At 45.1% G+C, this 18842-nt stretch overlaps 1 protein-coding gene and 1 long non-coding RNA gene across 2 annotated transcripts; one reads left to right on the forward strand and one right to left on the reverse strand.

Annotated features, from left to right (window-relative positions):
• Nucleotides 1–651: 651 nt before the first annotated feature.
• On the reverse strand, nucleotides 652–18522 carry LOC120643480 (protein ZINC INDUCED FACILITATOR-LIKE 1-like). The gene is made up of 17 exons (XM_039919857.1): nucleotides 18375–18522; nucleotides 4213–4253; nucleotides 4040–4100; nucleotides 3795–3897; nucleotides 3565–3667; nucleotides 3378–3431; nucleotides 3219–3281; nucleotides 3095–3144; nucleotides 2929–3004; nucleotides 2518–2688; nucleotides 2357–2441; nucleotides 2107–2192; nucleotides 1927–2034; nucleotides 1712–1756; nucleotides 1526–1614; nucleotides 1300–1343; nucleotides 652–1085 (listed from the first exon to the last, which is right to left on the reverse strand). The coding sequence occupies exons 1-17, from the start codon at nucleotides 18520–18522 to the stop codon at nucleotides 988–990; spliced, it is 1425 nt and encodes a 474-aa protein (XP_039775791.1). The 3' UTR covers nucleotides 652–987.
• Nucleotides 9032–13481, forward strand: LOC120643482. Its single transcript, XR_005663020.1, has 5 exons — nucleotides 9032–9569; nucleotides 9923–10127; nucleotides 11490–11660; nucleotides 12363–12454; nucleotides 12703–13481. It is a non-coding gene; the product is annotated as an uncharacterized LOC120643482 (long non-coding RNA).
• Nucleotides 18523–18842: the final 320 nt, after the last annotated feature.

Consider the following 18842-nt stretch of genomic DNA (forward strand, 5'->3'; position numbering starts at 1 on the left):
GATGAGCGAAGAGATGAGCAGCCAGATTGTCCCATTAAATAGAGATCGATGTTGCTTGGCTTGTGGATGCAAGGAACATTTGCGTTGTGAGTAAAGCAAGCTACTTGATAGGAGTTAGTATGTCTGTTTGAGACATAGAAGCAAGCAAAAGCAATGGATTGAAACCCTGTCAGCTTCCATTCAGTCAGATCTATCAGATGAATCGTCACGCAGCGAATGCATCATACATAGCACGAACAAGGTAAGGCGTACGCGTTTGTAACTACTGCTACACATGAATGTTCAGGGGGCAAAAAATAACTAGTACTAAAAATATAGTACTCCATGGTAAACTGCAAGACATGATGGATGACGATGACAATGGAATGAACAGAACACACGGCGGAGCAGGGGTCCCGTACCGAACTCCAGCAGTCAGTGACTCAGGTCTCACAGGCTGGTATCTCGATCGATCGTTCTTCCTTTGAAGTTCCACTCAAAGGAGGAACTAATAAACTCTTTCCTTAATAGTTGCAGTACCTCGGACTCCATATATAGCGGATGGAGCTTGCGTGCAAGAAACATGACTCAAGCCAGAGTTAGCTTCCCTTCAAAGCTGCCCTATGATCTGTAATTGTCGGTATAATCAATCATATTAATTGCTACCAATTTGGCTTGCTAGCCGGGATCGGACTTGAAATCAATTAATTAGGAGTGTACTCTAATCATATATAAAGGGTTAATTTAGTGTACATGGTTTGTTTGTTCTTGAGGAGCTCTGCTTCTTTCCCTCATGCATGGTACACTGGACAACAGATCGAGACAGCAACCAAAGCACCACTTCAACAGTGCAGTGCAATAACCCAGTTTCCCAGGCGATTATAGAACAGACTAGGTCCTCCATGTGCAGTGTGCATCAACTTGAACACTTGCAACGGACTCATGCAAACTAAATTGCATGTGCGCACCACTGTGTTTTCAATCTTCTCTATGCATTGCAAGCTTGCTTCATTTGTACTGTTGGGGAGCTGCCAGGAAAGGCTTGAAGGTCAGTATGAGCCCGATGAGCTCTGTCAAATTCAGTAGCAGAAACACCATCTGGTCTCCTGCATATACACATGCAAAATGCATGTGAGGATCAATCAAAAACACTTTTGTTTTTTTTAAAAAAAAAGAGGATCAATCAGAAACCACATTTATCAATCCACATCCTCTATGGTGATTGTACTCTAGGGTCATATATATATTGGTGCTAGGGTAAGTTATCACATTGTTCTTTACATTAGACATTGCTGCTAGCGCTTGTTGGCATGTATATACCTGGAAAGAAAGTGGCATGTTGGCGCTTCTGTGCCCATGAGAATCTGCAGCCACCGGTATTTCAACAATATGAGTCTCTTCTTCAAAATACTTCAATTGTTCAAATCGGTCCATGCTTTCATGCTTATTAGGTATAGTGCAATAGGAATAATAGTTTAAATTAGCAAAAATTCTTCGATGAGAACTGAGATAACATTATGTGAATAATAACAAGAATGCAACATACATAATGCCTGCTCCAGCTGGAGCAAAAGCCTTCGACAAAGACATTGCTGTTGTAGCTATTCCATTTGCAGCACCCCTTTGTTCTTGTGGCTACAAATAGCACCCAATTCAGGTTATCGGTTAAATAATAATTTCTTTTCAGGATATCATTTAGTAAATCATGAACTGACATAAGTTGGACACCTACCACAGCATTGTTTTGCAGCAGAGAAGTGCCAGTAACTCTAGTTATCTGATCAAGATACTCACATTAGTATCACAAAAATAGATACTTGAATACACAGAGGTTTAAACTAATATAACCAGCACTTCATTTGTCCAAATTTTCTTACATAGTACAGTGGTAACTGGTGATGTATTTAATGGGTTGGATCTCAAAACTATTAGTCATAAACGACTTACTGCAAAGACACTTTTCAGAATTGCTGCAATGTAGAGTGGCACACCAAGTCTTATTCCTGATAGGTGTGTCATGAAGGGATAAGCAGCAATTACTGGTATAGACAGTGCCTGCGATGCTTAAGGTCGATTTTTAAGAATTATAAATATTTTTTTAAAATTATTGTGATTTTAGCAACTCACCGACGAAATTCGGGTTGACTGAATAGGTCCAAAAGTTTTGTCAACCCAACGATAAGCAAAGAGTTGATATACTAGAAGACTGGTGCCTACAGTTCAACAAAGGATGATTATTGACTTTCCAAAAATTACATTTAGTACAGCTTATTAACCATAAAGCACAAACGTCATTCATCCTTACAGTTGCAGGTAATTACTGGCGCCTAAGATTCTTTAAAGTTTTTGGGAAAGCAGTTGATTGACTCAGAATTACCTGCAATTGTAAGAACTTGGCCCACATCTTTAGATGAAAAGCTAAGGCCGCCGTATCTATTACTCACAGTCCATAGAGAAAATATCTGATGTCGAATTGCAACAAATAAATTTCAGAAAAGTCGTATTTCAAAGTAGCAGAACAGATCGAGTAGATGTTACCTCAACATATGCCGTGTCATGAAGCGAGAAGACACAGTAAGTGATAATGGAGGACATCAAAGGCCAGTTTTTAAGTAAACTATTTTTAGGTGGTTCTGTGCTTTCTTGAGCTGTAGAACCTTCTACCATTTCAACTGTTCTCTCAAGGCCTTTGTGCTTATGTAGGGTCTCCTGTTTAGTTACTCGATGAAAAATGACAAGTAAATAAAAAACAGTGGGAATAAGCTCACATGTGCAAATTATTTAGCAGATTTTTTGTGTATTTTAAGGTAGGATAGGATAATATTTTGGTCGTCTAAGAAGACATATAATGTGTGAATAAATCATAAAGAACATGAAAAACTCTTCACAATAATAATAAAATAAATAAATTAGAAAGAACATACAGAGTCAGAGTAGGGTTGTACTTACTGGGAGCCATGCACAGCTTATGAAAACCAAGGTAGCAAAAAATGAGATAAATAGACATGGTAATAAATATGGGAACCTGCATGGTGTTGGATCAAGAAGACAAAAGTAAAAAAAAAATCATTCTATCTTAGTGTTAAAATAATTTAATTTTAGTCCAAAGGCATACCTTCCAAACACTGACTTCTCATGAAACAGATGTGGGTATTGTTTGACAGGCTGGTAATAAATAAGAGACATAAAAGGTGAAAAATAATCCAAATTGTTGAGAGATATAATTTTTTGTGAGATACCTGTGCTAGGTAGCCCCCAATTGCTGGGCCAATTATAACTCCCATTCCCCATGCTGTGCTGACCTAAATTTGATGAATGGATAAAACTCAGTTCATGGTATGCAATAGTTATGTCATATGCGGCAGCGTTATGGGTTTATATGCAGAATTGGAACCTACAATTGATATACCCAAAGTTTGCTGTTCAGGTCGACAAACTTCAATAGAGTAGGCCTGTGGCAGAAAGCAACAATTACATTTTATATTGACTACTAGACTTCTGCTGGAATCAGGGCATGCAGAAACTGAAAATGACATATTTCCTATCCTTGTTTTTAGGAATTGCCACTTCTATGCAACAAAGTACCTTTACAGGTGCAAGGAATCCATTGAGGGCACCAAGAAGAAACCTTGTAGCAATAGCCACCCAATATTTCACACTTAGTCCAAACAATGTGTTGAAAACAATGCTGAAATAAATGTGGGTTTGGAAGTGGATTAGCAATCATACATTAAATGGAACATAATGCCATTCTACTTTTGGAGTACATTGGTTACATTTCTCAGGTGAAAAAGATATATAGCACGAGTACTTACACTGAAAATACCGAAAATGCAATTACAGGCTTTCGTCCAATACGATCAGCTATGATACCCCAAAAGACTGACGCAAGACCTCTGCCGATCATATATGATGCACCTAAATAAAAGGATGCGATATTCAAAAATATGATCATTTTCGAAAACACTAAAGAAGTATGCATGGTTTTTGTTACTCAACAACACTGCGGTACCCGCAAAAAAAAACACACACTTTGACACTTTGTGGCAACAAATCTTACCGAGAAAGCCAGCGTAGAATCCAATGTCTTCTTCTCTTTGAACAACATGCAGATCCCTTATCTGTTCTAGACATAATTAGCAGTTTTAATTATTTGCAGAAAAGGAAAACACATATCTCTAATTCAGAGGAAGAGAGGAATATGCATGCCAACAGAGCGGCATGGTAGCTTACCATGAAGTAGAGAAACGGGAACAAGGATGTTATGGGAAGAGCTGAGAAAGGACAAGAGAAGTGGTATTGAGAAATCAGTTAGTTAAATCAATCAGTAGTATTATATAAAACGTTTCAGAGGAAAGCATCTATATATACAGTAGCTGCTAATCGAACAAGAGTTGCAGTAAAATAAGACCATGCATGCATCCATGGAGATGGAGCGATTAAGAAATGGGGTAGCAGCTAGCATACGGCAGCATCAGCAGATACGTTGGTCGCATGGACGATGACGCGTGCACATGAACAGGAACAGAACAGAAAGAACCTACCCGAGGCGAAGGTGGTGGCGCCGACGAAGAGCAGCTCCTTGTAGGGAACGCCCTGGCGGCTGTCCTTCTTGCTGTCCATGGCGCAGCCGGGACAGCCGTCGTAGTACACCTTCGCCGGCGGCGGCGGCTGCTCCCCCATTTGCATTTCAGTTCAGCGCTCTGGCGTCAGGACTCAGGACAGACAGAGGAGGGGAATGGAGCCGTGGAAGGAAACGTGAGAGGCGCCGCTGCCGCGCTTTATATTATTGACTTCATTCAAGGTCCCTTGGTAGGCGTGCCAAGAGGGAGGGAGGGAGGGCACCCGGCGCGAGCGACAGGTGGCCGGCCGGCGAGCTCCCTTGGATTTTCAGGCCAGGTAGAAATAAAGTGGCTTTCAGCTTTCAGGTCCACATTGTCCCATGGATGGTCGTGCCGCATTGTCCCTTGGATTTTCAGGTCCCATTGTCCCATGGATGGTCGTGTCCACATCATCAGTGTGCATGTGAACGTAAGGTTGGTGATCCAAGAGCGCGGGCCGGCCTGCGGCAGCCGCCGCGGGCGGAGGCGGCGGACGGCTTCCTCGCGCCCCTCGCCTTGTCCGCCGCCGCCTGCTGCTGCTGCTGCTGCGGCTTCTCCGCGGGAGCCACGGAGGCCGCCCCGACGCCGCCGGAGGTGCGGATGGGGCGGAGGCGGCGGAGGGAGTACTCGACCTCGGACGACGAGAAGTACCCGCGGCCGGAGCAGTCGTCCGCGGGCGCCGGCGCCGCCCGGTGGCTGGCTGCCAAGGACGGCTTGTAGTAGTAGCAGCAATGCAGGGCCGCCTCTTGCTTCTTCTGGGCGCTCCCAGCCGACCTCGCCGCGGCCACCGTCGTTCCCGGCTCGTCTTCGTAGGAGTCTATCAGTGCACATTGTGATTCTGGAGTAGTAGTTTAATTGGGAAGTACCCGATAGACTATCAGATTACACCGTTTTAAGTGCATAGTAACTTGATTATTTATTAAAATTATAGTTTCTTCACTTAAGCTGGTTTAATCTGGACGGTTCTGCTACAAAGATCGCGGCGTAGTGCGGCGGGAAGTGGTTCCGATAGAAACAGAGCGGGCAGATCCAGCTCTTGGTGGCGAAGTCGACACGCGCGAAGGGGTTAAAGAGCGCGGAGCAGGACGGCTTGCAGTGCAGGCCCCACAGCAACTGCTGTGGGGCTAGCGATGCATAACATCCAACCCTTAATGGTTAAAGAGACATTGTTTAATGTAAGTTCGAGAGTACAAATTATTGAAAAAAATAATATGCTCATACATTGCCAGTAACATTGTCTGTTACATTGACCGAGATCTGATCACAAGTTATAGCCTCGAATTTATGAAGATTGTTAGAGCAGCCAAGTCTTCATATGATGAATGATGAATCATCAATGTATCTTTCAGCCACATCTAACCGTATTGTTTTGCAACATCATCAACGAAGGCATGTATTTGGTATCTGTAGAGCATCGCCAGTAACATTACTATCATTATTGTGATAGGTACATAGACATAATAGAGAAGGAAACATAAGGGAAAGAGGACTAACGAAGAACTTACGTCGATGGGCATACCATGAGAGGTTGATGGCGGGGCTATTGAAGTAGACAATTCTGCGACATAGGAAGACGAATAGTAAGAAACGCAGAATCTAAGATTGAAAGCAAAGAGTGCGCTGCAAATCTAGAGCCCAGAATATAAATCACAAATGGAAAGGCACATGCTTGATGGCATTCCTTTATCAGACTATCCTGGAATTTTGTTTACAGAATAGAGCCAACTATCTAGAACCAAATTTGAGGAATAGAAAGCGACAAAGGCCCATTCTTTTGACACTTCTGCACAGTTCTGAAGCAACTAATCAATCCTAGAAGCTTACCTGTAAGTCCATTTGAAAAAGAAGCCTATTCTCTAAGAAAGCTGACAGCATTTAGAAAGGAGTTCTCAAAAGTGTGCTCCCAGATTTCATTTTTTGCAAAACCATGCACGATGGTAGCTACCTGAAGCCCAAACAGAGCTAGCCTAAATGGGCCACCAGATGTCGCTGCTTGTCAAAATAAGACCATCCTCGATCTTCGAATTTGGAAATCCTTAACTGTCCTTATGATAGACAAATATATACTTACAAAAGAAGGCGAACTAATTTAATTCCCATAGTATTTTTAGTAATGGTTAAAATTGTTGGATACTCTACCCATTTAGACCTATAGCGGCCCGAAGCAGTAATATATACTTACAAAAAGAGGCAGACTAATTGAATTCCCATAGTATTTTCACTAATGGTTCAAGTTGTTGGATACTCTAGCCAATTAGACTTGCAGTGGCTCCCAAACAGTAATAAAAATGTACTCCCTCCGTGTTTTTATGTCTGACGCCGTTGACTTTTTACTCAACATTTGACCACTCGTCTTATTCAAAAAATTTAGATAACTATGCGAAAATGTAAGATATACTTTAAATATATTCAATGCTAAAGCAAGCCACATCAAAATAAATAGTAATTACATAATTTTTTGAATAAGATGAGTGGTCAAACGTTGAGTAAAAAGTCAAACGCGTCAAACATTTAGATACAGAGGGAGTAGTAGCTAAACAAACTGAAATAGGCATTGCAACATAAAAGCTGAACCCTTGATATGTGCTGAAATAATGAAGATGAGAACACTATGAATAAGAATGGGTACATGTTAGAGGAACAAAGATGAATGAATGTACAAGTGACAAATAATAGAAAGGCGAACAACAGAAACCATAACTATGATAATGGTGACAGCATGAAACCAAACACGATGTATGAAGCATACCCTATAGTGCGCAAGACTTAAAACCAATTCTCCAAAGCAAGCAGGATATTACACGGTTTCTCAATTATTTGGGAGGTGACAGCATGAAACCAAATACAATGTATAAAGTGTCGAATGCCCCTATAGTGCGCAATACTTAAAACTAATTCTCCAAAGCAAGCATGATATTACACGGTTTCTCAATTATTTAAGGCTCACCAAATCCTACATGCATGGACACTTGCAGACAACCGTGTAAAATGAGCATCAGTAGTGCATATACCTAGATTCAGATTAAGGGAAATAATGCGAACCAAGCAGAAAACACCATGCGTCAAAAGACAGAAACTGCGAGGACATGTGACCACACACAGGAAGGTGGCCCTGTATTATTGATTTATTATATTAAAGACTCAGGATGTTGCATCTCAAAAATATAAATAAACAACAACCATCCTCAGTATTTACTGACACCAAATAAAAGGGACTACTAATGATGAAGCTAGGTTTCATGGATAGAGTGAACTTTGCTAGTAACAAATAAACAACAACAGGGGTAGAAGCATTGAGGTACGTACCTGTTAGACCTCCAGCAGCAGTACCTTTTGCATCCATCAACCTGTATAATTCAGACAAATTAAACGCATTGGGAGGCGATTTTGCTATGGCTGCAAAGATTTTCGAGCAACCCAGTATGCAGTAAACGATTTCTTTGCATCAGCAGTCAGCTTTTGTACGTGTGCGCGGCGTCTCCCGCCAGTGCCTCTGCTGCTTGGGCCCGCCGAGGTAGATCAGAGGAAGGGGAAGAACTCGTTTTCCTCAGCTCAAGATTTGCAATCAACTCAAGATTTGAATTGAACAAATAAGGAACGATTCAAAGACAGCATCCAAACTGATTTCCATTCAATTCATTGATAGATAGATCGGGCTTTTGCAGCCTTACATCAAAACAAAGATTGATAACACATGCCACCAAAATCTTCCGTCTGACATTTACTCATACCAAAGTTTTAAATAGACGGCTATAGCCACCGCTATAGCCTGCTATAGCTTTTGAGAGAGAAGAAAGCTAGGATCTCCATCTCTTAGCTCTAAAACGCTAAATCCGCTAATAGACAACTATATCCCGCTATAGCCGCTAAACTAAGAGTTATTTAGCCAGCTAAACTATATGAATTAGTCTTTATTTATTGTTAATTTAGTATTGAACTTCGTCATTTACAAAATTTAGTATTTTGTCAATGATGTGACGAGGGATTGAAGTCCAAGACGTATTTCAGTACATAAAATTTTCTTGATTTCATGTTTATATGCAAAATTGCTCATAGATTTATGCATGGTGTTGAAGTAGAAATTCATAATTGTGAGAAGGTTCTAGAAGATTAGAGAGTATATATGTATGAATTATTATTACCATGCTTTATGGTGAAATATGGAATACTCTAGAAATTAGATATTTGTATGATTAGATAAGTACAAGGAAAATTCTAGAGTTATATATCTCTTCTCTACTACTAGAAAGGGGGCTAAGGGTGACGTTTTTTTAGTGTACATCCTTACCTCCCCAACTTTAGTTAAGCCTACAACGGTTGTGAACTCACCTGCCATCCCTGTCCTCCGATTCAATCTCGCCCGCTCCCTGCATTCTGCCCGCTAATCTCGCCCGCCCGCTCCTCCTCCCGCACGCCAGCTCTCCCACAGCAGCGCCCCCCGCACGCCGCTGCAGTCCGCGTCCGATCCTGTCCTCCTCCGATCCGATCTCGCCCGCCCGACGCGCTCCCCACACGCCGCAGCCGCCGCCGCAGTCCGCTTCCGATCCCTGTCCTCCTCCGATCCAATCTCGCCCGCACGCCGCGCCCCCCGCACGGCGCCGCCGCCGCCGCCGCAGTCCGCGCCCGCCCTCGCAATCGCCAACCCCCGCGCCCCGCCCTTCCCCTCGCCGCCTCGCGCCGCCGCAGCGCTCGCCCTCACATCCGCTCGCCAATCGCTTCCTCGGCTCCTCGCTCTCGCCCAGCGGACGCCGCTCGCCGCGTCCGACTCCGGCCTCTCCGACGAGTGCGGATCACCGGCTTTCCGGTGCTGCACCGTCGACACATTGTGCCCTCGCGCCGCCAGGCGGAACGACAGGCGCGGTGGCTTCTCCTCCCTGCGGCAGCAACACTGGTCGCGTTCCGCCAACAACGACAACAGCCGCATCCATTCCCCCGGTTGCAGCATTTGGATTTCTCCGCAAGCAAGTTCGGCTCCGTGCAGGCCTTGAGGTAATCACTTGCAATCTTCGTTCATTCCATTCGACCAATCCGCAATTTATAATCCAATTCACATTGAATGACCATGTGAATAGTTTTCCCTTTCCGATCTCTCGTGGTGACGTGAATAAAAATATATTTTTATGAAAATTGCTGGCTCTGGCTGGAAGCCCAATGGTTGCTTCACTTTGCAGCCGCTTCCGTGGCTCTCTTCTTTTCTAAGTGTGCTTTTGTTCCATTGTCACATTTGGGTGGAATTTGGTCCAGATTACCCAGGTTGCTTCCTTACGGTCCTTTACCATTGTGTAAACAACAGACTATTTCTTCATCAACTGACAGCTAATACATGTTCTTCACTATTTTAGATATCCCTTTTCCTGCCCCTGCAATAGGAGCATGATGATCATTCTTCATATGGATAGAGGACCTATATACACTAAAATTGGGTCAGATTGTTCTATTTCCTTGAACAAAATGAACAGATGTCGTGATTGGAAAAATCAGTGCTAGGAACTGAATGGCAGCTAATTTGGCCAACTGATGGTTGTGCCATGGTGGTCCCATTTGCAGGTATCCTTCCTCCATCTGGACTTTGATTAATTTCATTTTTTTTTCATGACCATGAACTATTTACTCCTGTCGTGCTTCAGTACATACTACATACAATGTTATCCTAAACGGTTCTAAACGGCCGTTTAGACCGGTTTAAACACTAAACGCACCCTAACCGCACAGTTTAGGGCCTAATCGGTCTCCTAAACGGTTGACCCGTTTAATCGGTCAAAATCGGGGAAAAACGGCAAAAACGGCCTCAACGGGGACGGTTCCTGGACGGATTGAGTGGCGTTCAGCCCGTGTACCATCCCGTTTGGGCGATAGAGAGAAGACATGACAACTGAAATGCGAAGATTGAAGGGGAGTAGGGGGGAGATTGGGCGGGGAGCAGAGAGCCGGGGAGGATTGGAGGAGCAGCGGGGAGACGAGAAGAGAGGGGTAGGACACTGCCGCGCAAGCCATCGAGGAGCAGAGATCAGGGGAGGAGGGAACCTCTTGATTCGCCGCCGCCGCGCAGGCCTGCTGCCCCCCTGCATGTTGCCTCTGGAGTTCCGGGGCACCAGGGTGGGGCTAGATCTGAGCGGAGCTCTAGGTGGAAGGTGGAGCCATGGCGTTGGGAGAGGAGAGGGAGACGAGAAGAGCACGATTCGGGTGAAGAGATAATGTTCTTTCTTTTTTTTACCGTGAAGAGGTGTTGTAGGCTGGATAGGGGGTCGTGAACAGAGCAGATAAGAGAAGAAAGGGGGTCATGTGGGCTTGTATATGGGCCAGATAGTTGATGGTTGTGGACTCCTTTTTCCTTTTTATACATGCAAAACTGTGCTACAGTACCATACCGTTTAGCCCGTTTAAACCCGTTTAAACGGCGTTTAAACAGCCTAAACGCTAAACAGAGCGTCGCCGTTCGTTTAGTGTTTACCGTTTAGGAAAACATTGACTACATAATTGCACATGCTGCATCTGGGTGCCTTCAGTACATAGTAAGTAGTTAATAATGCAGGTGCTACTTGGACACAATTGAAATTTCTATTTTCTTAGAATGTTTCTCTTCTAAAAAGATTTTGTTCCGGAACATGATTAGATCACGAGCAGAGATAGCAGAGTTGAAATATGCTAGCTGCTCAAGGCAGGAAGTCTGCTAGCTTAGTCGGCATGATGTAGCTTAGATTTACATCTCTTCGGCTATTGAAGATTATTTTTTATACTATAGTAATACATTACTGTAGAACCTCAAATATTCTAGACCTTATTGAAACACAAGTATCTCTTTGGCAATCTCATTCTCAGTTATCTTTCTCCATGGTGTTGCTGGCATGTACAATATTTGCTTCTGCTATGTTAGTTCTGATATTACCCAATTGACAAACAATTTTGCAGCAAACCGTCGTGTGTTTTGTCCTGCCCAAAAAGTTGTGGGGACATTTCCATCTTCATGTTGCTGAGAGAGACATACTTCGTAACACCATCAAGATAGATACTTGGCAAGAAGCTTTTGGTGGTGCACATGCAAGATATTGACAATACTTTGCATCATACCTGGAGCTCTTGGTATTATTCTGTACATATCAAACATATTGTATTATTTTATTCATCTCAAATTTTTAGAAGCTCATTTTAGCAATGGCTATTGTCTTCTATGTCTCCACAAGGCAGTTGCATAAATATGTGACATTTCATCAATTACTTAATTTTGTTCGAGTCTCAGTTACTTAATTTTGTTCGAGTCTCAGTTACTTAATTTTGTTCGAGTCTCAGTTAGCCTTAAAATAGCATGTAGCTAAGATCATCGTCGTGCTATAAAAACTTTTACCACTAGAGTTGAATTTTGTAGAAGTTTTTACAAAGTTGAATTGTTTTCATACCTGGATTAATATAATTATATGTGACAACTGAACTTATAAAGACTTCCTTGTAGATTTATTTAGACATTTCCTTGTAGAAACAAACATGTGATAAATTCGATCCTATCTTTTTTCCTAGAGTAAAGAGAAAATGATAAGGTGACTACTTTTATATCAAGGTTTGTTTGTTGAGCTGTTCATTTTATGTTACTGACAATTGTAATAATTTGAACTGGCAATTTTGATGTTGTCACTGATGCATGGCAAATCTCATGTTTGAATTGATCCAGACATCTGAAAAAGTGCTATTATGTTGGTATTCTGATTCAGTATTTCGCAATATATAGCTATCATGCTTATCTGGCCCCGAGAACAAGTAATGGAGATGATTATTAATGTTTGGTTGCAGCATCATGGATTCATGGTGAACAGCGTGAGATTGGGGAATACTTTTTAATGATCTTAATGACTATGATCAGAAAGCTCTCCTGTTTGCTGCAGGTATCAGACCATCATCTCTTGTCGTCTTTTTATTTAAAGTGGATCTTGATATAAATTCACCATATATGTAGTCTGCTTGATGCCTACGCATATGCAGAATCATTCAGTGCATGAACTGAAAGATCAGGTGTATGGGTTGCATCTCGCTTGCATTTCCAATTATGTTCTGGTTTTTACAAATCTTTCTCTCTATTTGATTGATTACTATCTTGAGAAGAAATAGCAACTGTTCTTGGATGGTTGTGCAGGTCTGATTGTCGCCTTCTCAGTTCTCACACAGCTGCAGCTTCCCTGTTACGATGCAGTGGCAGCTCGGTAGCAGCACAGAGCTTGCATGGCGTTTATAAAAACTGAGCTTTGCTTCCACAACATTTAATAGTGGATGCAATCTGGATAAGTGATTCACTCTTCCCAAATTCCCATGTATTCATTCCCTTTGGCCAGGAGACTCATGCATGAAGTTGCAATGATATGAATAAAATATTTTTAGGTGTGAAATGCAGCCTTCTATATTTTAGTTTGGTAGTGATTTTCAAGTGATTTTCTAGCTCTCCGAAACGTTTCCGCTAACTAAAAAATTAGCGTAGCATAAATGCCATGCATTCTTTTCTGTAAGCTGAAAGTTCAGTATTTCTATTTCTTTAGGTGCTATTTGTACTCCTCCATGGTGTATCTGAGCAGCTATTTTTCAATTTAGGTCACATTGTTCCTGGTCCAATTGATTGTTGTAAGGCTAGACAATAAGGCTTTCGTTATCTAAGAGAGCAGTTCGTAGCTTCAGAATTCAGCGTGCTTTTTGCTTCCAGTATGGCTTTTTGCACAGTACGACTTCCAGTCATGTGCTATTTTGTCTTGCCAGGGGTTATATATCTTATAAACGCTATTGAGATGGAGTTGCTTAAGCTGCCCCATGTAGACTATGTGCACTCTCGAAGGATGTATACTGTATTACTGTTTATTATACATTTGGTTGTTATGATTTATGGATACACGAGATTTGATTAAATATTTACAGATTGAGATAAAACTGTGCAAGTTGGGGCATGCCATGTTGAAAATACTGATCGTGTAAGTTTATCATGGTGAAATCCTAACTGCTCTCCACAATGTTATGTCGATATTGGATTACATATTTATCAAATGATTTATGCAAGCTTGGAACATTGTATTCTATATAAATAGTAGTATTAGGAGTATGAATTTTTTAACTCCCGTAGCAACGCACGGGCATACACCTAGTTTTGTAAAAAATGTGTAGAAGATGACACATGGCAAAACCATATGAGCCATAGAGTCATATAAATAGGGGTGCTCCCCTCCCCTGTTGCCACACCATGGCATAAGAGGTGTCAAATAGGAGATGATAAGATTGTCATGTAGTGTAGTAGTGTCATGGTAGGATAGCCAGATAAAGAGTACAAGAGTCTTGTGTTGTAATAAGTTATGGTGAATAAAGAGTTGAGTTCTCATATAGAGTTGGTCTCTCATATTAGTGTCTATGTGAGGTTTTTTTCGGTGTAATGTGGGTATAATATTTACAAAAAGAAGGTGTCAAAGTTAGTGGGCTGATTTTTCAACACATGGTATTTATAAACCCACTATATGGGTTAGCTAAACTGTAGCCCGCTATAGCTTTTCCTAGCCTCTACAAATACCAACCGCTAAATGTTTTATCCCGCTATTTTAAACAGTGACTCATACTAACTAGGACGACACCAAACTTGTATTGATCGGGCGATGTGGATTCTACCTCCTCTTACTCAACTACCATGGGAATGGTGATAAGGAAGACGCCATCTTTGATGGCACTCGCCTCGGCCTCCTCCAGCTCGAACATGTCCGGTAGGAAGTACAGATAGCGCTCCTTGTCATCCAGGAGAACATCCAACGTGGGAAGTCGCACTCCTCGCCATCCTCCTCCCCCTCCTCATGCTCGTCGCCATCCTCCCCCCTCCTTGTAGATCTTGATATCTACCACCAGGTGTAGTGTGCCAGGTCTACCCCTAAGGCTGATGAAGCCGGGAAGCCAGAAGTCGTGCTCATCCTTCCACTCGACTCCACGCGGGAGCTGGATGTCCAATCAACTCCACGCGGGAGCCGAAGGATGAACCCTGGAGCCGTGGGACTTGAGGAAGTCCTCCCAAACATCGAACTCCCAATCGGAGTCGTCGTCCTCTTCCTTGCGGGTAGCGGAGTCGGCGACAGCGGAGTCGTCGTCGTCGTCCGCCTCGCGGGCAATGGAGTCGTCGACGGCGGTGGAGTCGTCGACGGCCTCCTCGCCGGTGGCGGAGTCGGAGAAGGAGGGAGGCGGTGCCGGTCCGGTGTCGTAACGGCGGCGGAGCAGGCCCCGGAGCAGGCCCCTCAGGCCAATTGGGTACTCCGCGAGCCGCCCCGCCTCCCCGGAGCGCTGGAGCGCGCGGGGCGGCTCCTCCTGGATCTAGATCTGGACGCGACCCTCCCGCTGGAGCAGCGCCCTGCTCAGCTCCCGCGCCTCCGCGGCAGGCCCCCACCCCGCGCCGGGCGGCGACACGCGCCAGGCACAGTGAAAACATCTCCCACGCTCCTGCCTCTCCCTCTCTCTCTCTCCCTCTCTCTCCTTCTCCTACTCTCTCTCTCTGGCGTGGCGGCAGCTAGGTTGCAGAAAGGAGTGTGGCCGAGGTTTTTTTTAGCCGCGCACCTAGGGCTCGCAGCTCGGGAGCGGAGAGGATCCCCGGCGTCCGTGCCGAGGCGCAACGCGTGGCGTCCATCCTGCGGCCTCCCGCTTCCTTCCGGAATGTTCCTAGGCTTCTTGGCACCGAAGAAAACCCCGCTGAGGAGGCAGACCACACGTGCTGTGGTCGAGCGCGCCCGCTCGCGTGAGGGGGAGGACACAGGAACCGCGACAGATTTGGGAAGGAAGGGGAACAGAGGAAGGGGGAAAGCGGAGGGGCCCGCTTGGCGGCAACAGGTGGGGTCCGGTCGTCGGTGCGCTCGGGGTGGCGGGGCCGGTTGGGCCAAAAGGGTCTAGTCAGCCCATAAAGACATGAGTTTGGTCCAAGGGAAGAGCAAATAAAATCAAATCTAATATCCCACCATGTGTCATTCCTATGAAAACAACATAGTATTCTCTTTTTATCATTCATTTGGATTTCCATGGCAGTTACCATATGCAGTTTTGTGAGGCGTTTGCTGAGAATTATAGGCTGCATTTCCTTTCTTTTACTTTTAGTAATGAGGACCCGTTCACCTTGATAGCACATTTGATACTGCTCTAGTCGTTGGTGGGTGAAAAAAATTTTCACCCTAATTTGACCATTAATTATAATACTAAATGAAGTCTATTTTTGTGATCTCAAGTCAAACGGCTAGTGCTGCGAAGTCAGTCACAGCCTGAACTTTACTCCAATCACAAGCTTCCCTTCAAGAGGAAATCAAAGCAAGAAGACTTGTTTTTTACTCCCTCCGGATCACAACAGTTGACTTTTGATTACAAGTTTGACTACTTGTCTTATTCAAAAAATTGGTGCAAACATGGTCAAATTTAAGTTATTCTTAAAGACCTTTAGTTAATAAAGCAAGCCATAACTAATTTTTTGAATAAGACGAGTGGTCAAATTCAGACTAAAAAAATCAAACGACTTACATTTGGAAACAGAAGAAGTATATAATAAACCTTTAATGCAATGGAGTATGAGCGAAATTTGACTATACGAATCTGAAGGAGCTTAGTTTGCACGGCTCTAAATATTAACTTATGAGCAGTCGGTTGTCGTTCTGCCAGGACGTCATCTATTTTGCTCATCATCTTGCGTTTTCCTCATGTTGCCTGGACTTTTACGCAGTGCTTAAGATACATCAGGTTCAAATGCATCAAGTGTTGGAAATGCATTGCATTTGCATTGGGGTCCAGCGTCCAGGGCTGCAGGCCCACACATGCATAGTACAGACAAGCAGACCTGAGACGTTACTGTCAGCTAGCGGTCCAGCAATGCAAGCAGCCAGCAGCGCCCTACACTCGCGGCCATTGCGTTTGCTTGTCTCCGAGTCCGATCCATGCAGTGGCGGAGCTGGAGCATTTTCACGCCTAGGGCGACTCATCTAACCATTGAATTCAGCCCATATAAGCACGCAAAGTGCATGATTTAGAGTACATACTGTATGTCAATTCTAGGTTTAATTGTATAGCAAAATTAATAAAAACTTAAACCATAGAAGTAATATACCTAACCAATGTCGATTTGGTTCATTCCCGTCCCTGCCTATCATATCTTCATCAATAGTTGGAAGTGAACCAGAGCCTACAATCTTCATCAACAGTAGGAAGCGAAATTACAGGAGTAGGAGCAGGGAAAAAGAAATGATTTCATTGTCCTGAACCTCTTCATCGTGTCTACAAATTGCAGCATAAAGACATTATCAATTGCCGAATTAATGAGAAAATTAAATAAAAATCAAGATTATTCAAGTATAAAAAATTACTGCATGTCTCATGAGTAGGGCCAGCTGCTGGTGCAGGCTCTTGATGAGCAGTGACTGTGATTGCAATGATGGATCATCAGCGGCTGCGGCTGCAAGCGCGGCGGCGATGCAGCGGGCGAGCTGCTCCCTTGGCCTCGCCCCAGGGTGGAAGATGATGTCAGCCAGAAGGGCGCAGGCGATGCCTATGAAGGTCTCCACGAGGCGGGCGACCGTGAAGGCCATGGCGGCCTCGTCGTAGCGGCGCCCCATGATGTTGACGCCCGACAGCGGCCACAGCCCAGGTGGATTCGCGGGCCGTGGTGAAGGTGGTGGCGACGATGAGGCCCGACCAGAATCCGTGGTCGTTGCTGAAGAGGAGGCCCAGCAGGACGGCGAGGCCCAGCGAGAAGCCGCACTTGGCAGCCGCCAAGAGCTGCCGCCGGCGGAACCGGAACCGGCAGGGGTTGTCTGCAGTGGCTGCTGCTACTTGTTGCCGCCGCCCTTCTTCTTCGGATTCTTGGGCTGCCGGCGCGACCTTCATGTTGACACTGGCATTGGCATTGTTGGCGACCAACAAGCCGTCTCTGAGCTGATAGAGGGAGAAGAGGAACAGCCGAGGAGCCAGCTGCTCGGGCTGCTGCGACGTCGTCGTTTTCCTTGTTGGCAATCACAGACTGCTGATCTGCGGCTTGGAGATAAAAGCACCACCACCATCAGCAGCAGCAGTCTGCTGCTTGTTGCTGCTGGGCGTGAGGAGGGCGAGGCGTATCTGATCCCTCATCTCCATGATGATATGATGGTGATCATGGTCTAGCAGCTTGTTGCAGCACTTTTTGTCCATCATCATCTCGAGCGCCATCTGCATTCCCGTCAGTGGCATCTCCACCATGGCCGCGTCCAGTACTGCTGCTGCTGCTCCTCGCTCCCACCGCACGTCCTCCTTGATGGCGTTTACGCGGTGGAGGGCGGTGCTTGCCGAGGCCAGCCGGCCGGGGCTCCGGAGAGGAAGGCGCCGGCAGCAGCGCGACGCTGCCGTCGCTGTGCCTGCAGAGACTGCAGTGCCGATCGCGCAGGGACACACACACACCCGTAATACGTACATGTTGCAATTGTTTGGCCCAGACACCTTGCACTTGACTTGATCCAGGCAGCATGTCTCCGGCGACGCTCATCACCGGCAAGCAGGCAGCATGTCTCCGACGACGCTCATCGCCGGCGAGCAGGCAGCGGCGGCGGACGCTACTAGAGCATAATGTAAGCATTCCCTGACGACCGAACTAGGCACAATCCAGCAACAGTCAGAGTTGGCACAGTGCAGGCCAGAGCTCGAGTTGAATGCATTGTCTGAAGACTGAACCCTGTTGCCGCGCAAGGACATCAACACATCACTCGTGCAAGGCATTGCCCCGGCCAGATGCAATGCAAGAGCATTAATGGAGATCAAACAGTAATTGATATGGATGGAGGCTTGCTATATACGTACATGAGGCGAAGGAGGTGACGCCGACGAAGAAGAGCTCCCTGTAGGGGATCCTCCCTTTGCTGCTCGCCTTCTGCCGCTCTATGGCGCAGCCGGGGCAACCCTCCACCACCGGCGCCAGCAGCAGCAGCGGCGCTTCCTCGCTGCCCATCTCGACGATCGCTTCGATCACCTAGCTAGCTGCAAAGTCACCACCACAGCAGCCAGCAGGCACGCATGCTGCTGCTCAAGCTCTGCTCCTCTATATATGCACCTCGCACGGCAATGCTAAGCCGTTCGATCTTTGATCGACGCATAAGAATGAACTTGTCCGCTCCAGTAAGATTTCAACCTCATTGAGCCACCGAATACGTGGGCATTCATTTTTGCTGACAAAAAAAAATGTATGTACTCCGCAGTTTTGCTTCAACTTTTTCGTCAGGATGCCATGTTTTTTACTCGACGCAGAAGGATGAGCCAATCAGCAGAATA

The sequence above is a fragment of the Panicum virgatum genome, chromosome 8K (genome assembly GCF_016808335.1).
Source record: "Panicum virgatum strain AP13 chromosome 8K, P.virgatum_v5, whole genome shotgun sequence".
Classification (NCBI taxonomy): Eukaryota; Viridiplantae; Streptophyta; class Magnoliopsida; order Poales; family Poaceae; genus Panicum; species Panicum virgatum.

Bases quoted from the DNA above. Each gene is read 5' to 3' on its own strand.
- LOC120643480 (XM_039919857.1), bottom strand. From the start codon at position 18,522: ATGGGCAGCGAGGAAGCGCCGCTGCTGCTGCTGGCGCCGGTGGTGGAG. The intron at 3,282-3,377 runs GTAGGTTCCAAT...CATCAAATTTAG, and splicing joins AAACTTTGGGTATATCAATT to GTCAGCACAGCATGGGGAAT. The intron at 2,689-2,928 runs GTAAGTACAACC...GTAACTAAACAG, and splicing joins TAAGCTGTGCATGGCTCCCA to GAGACCCTACATAAGCACAA.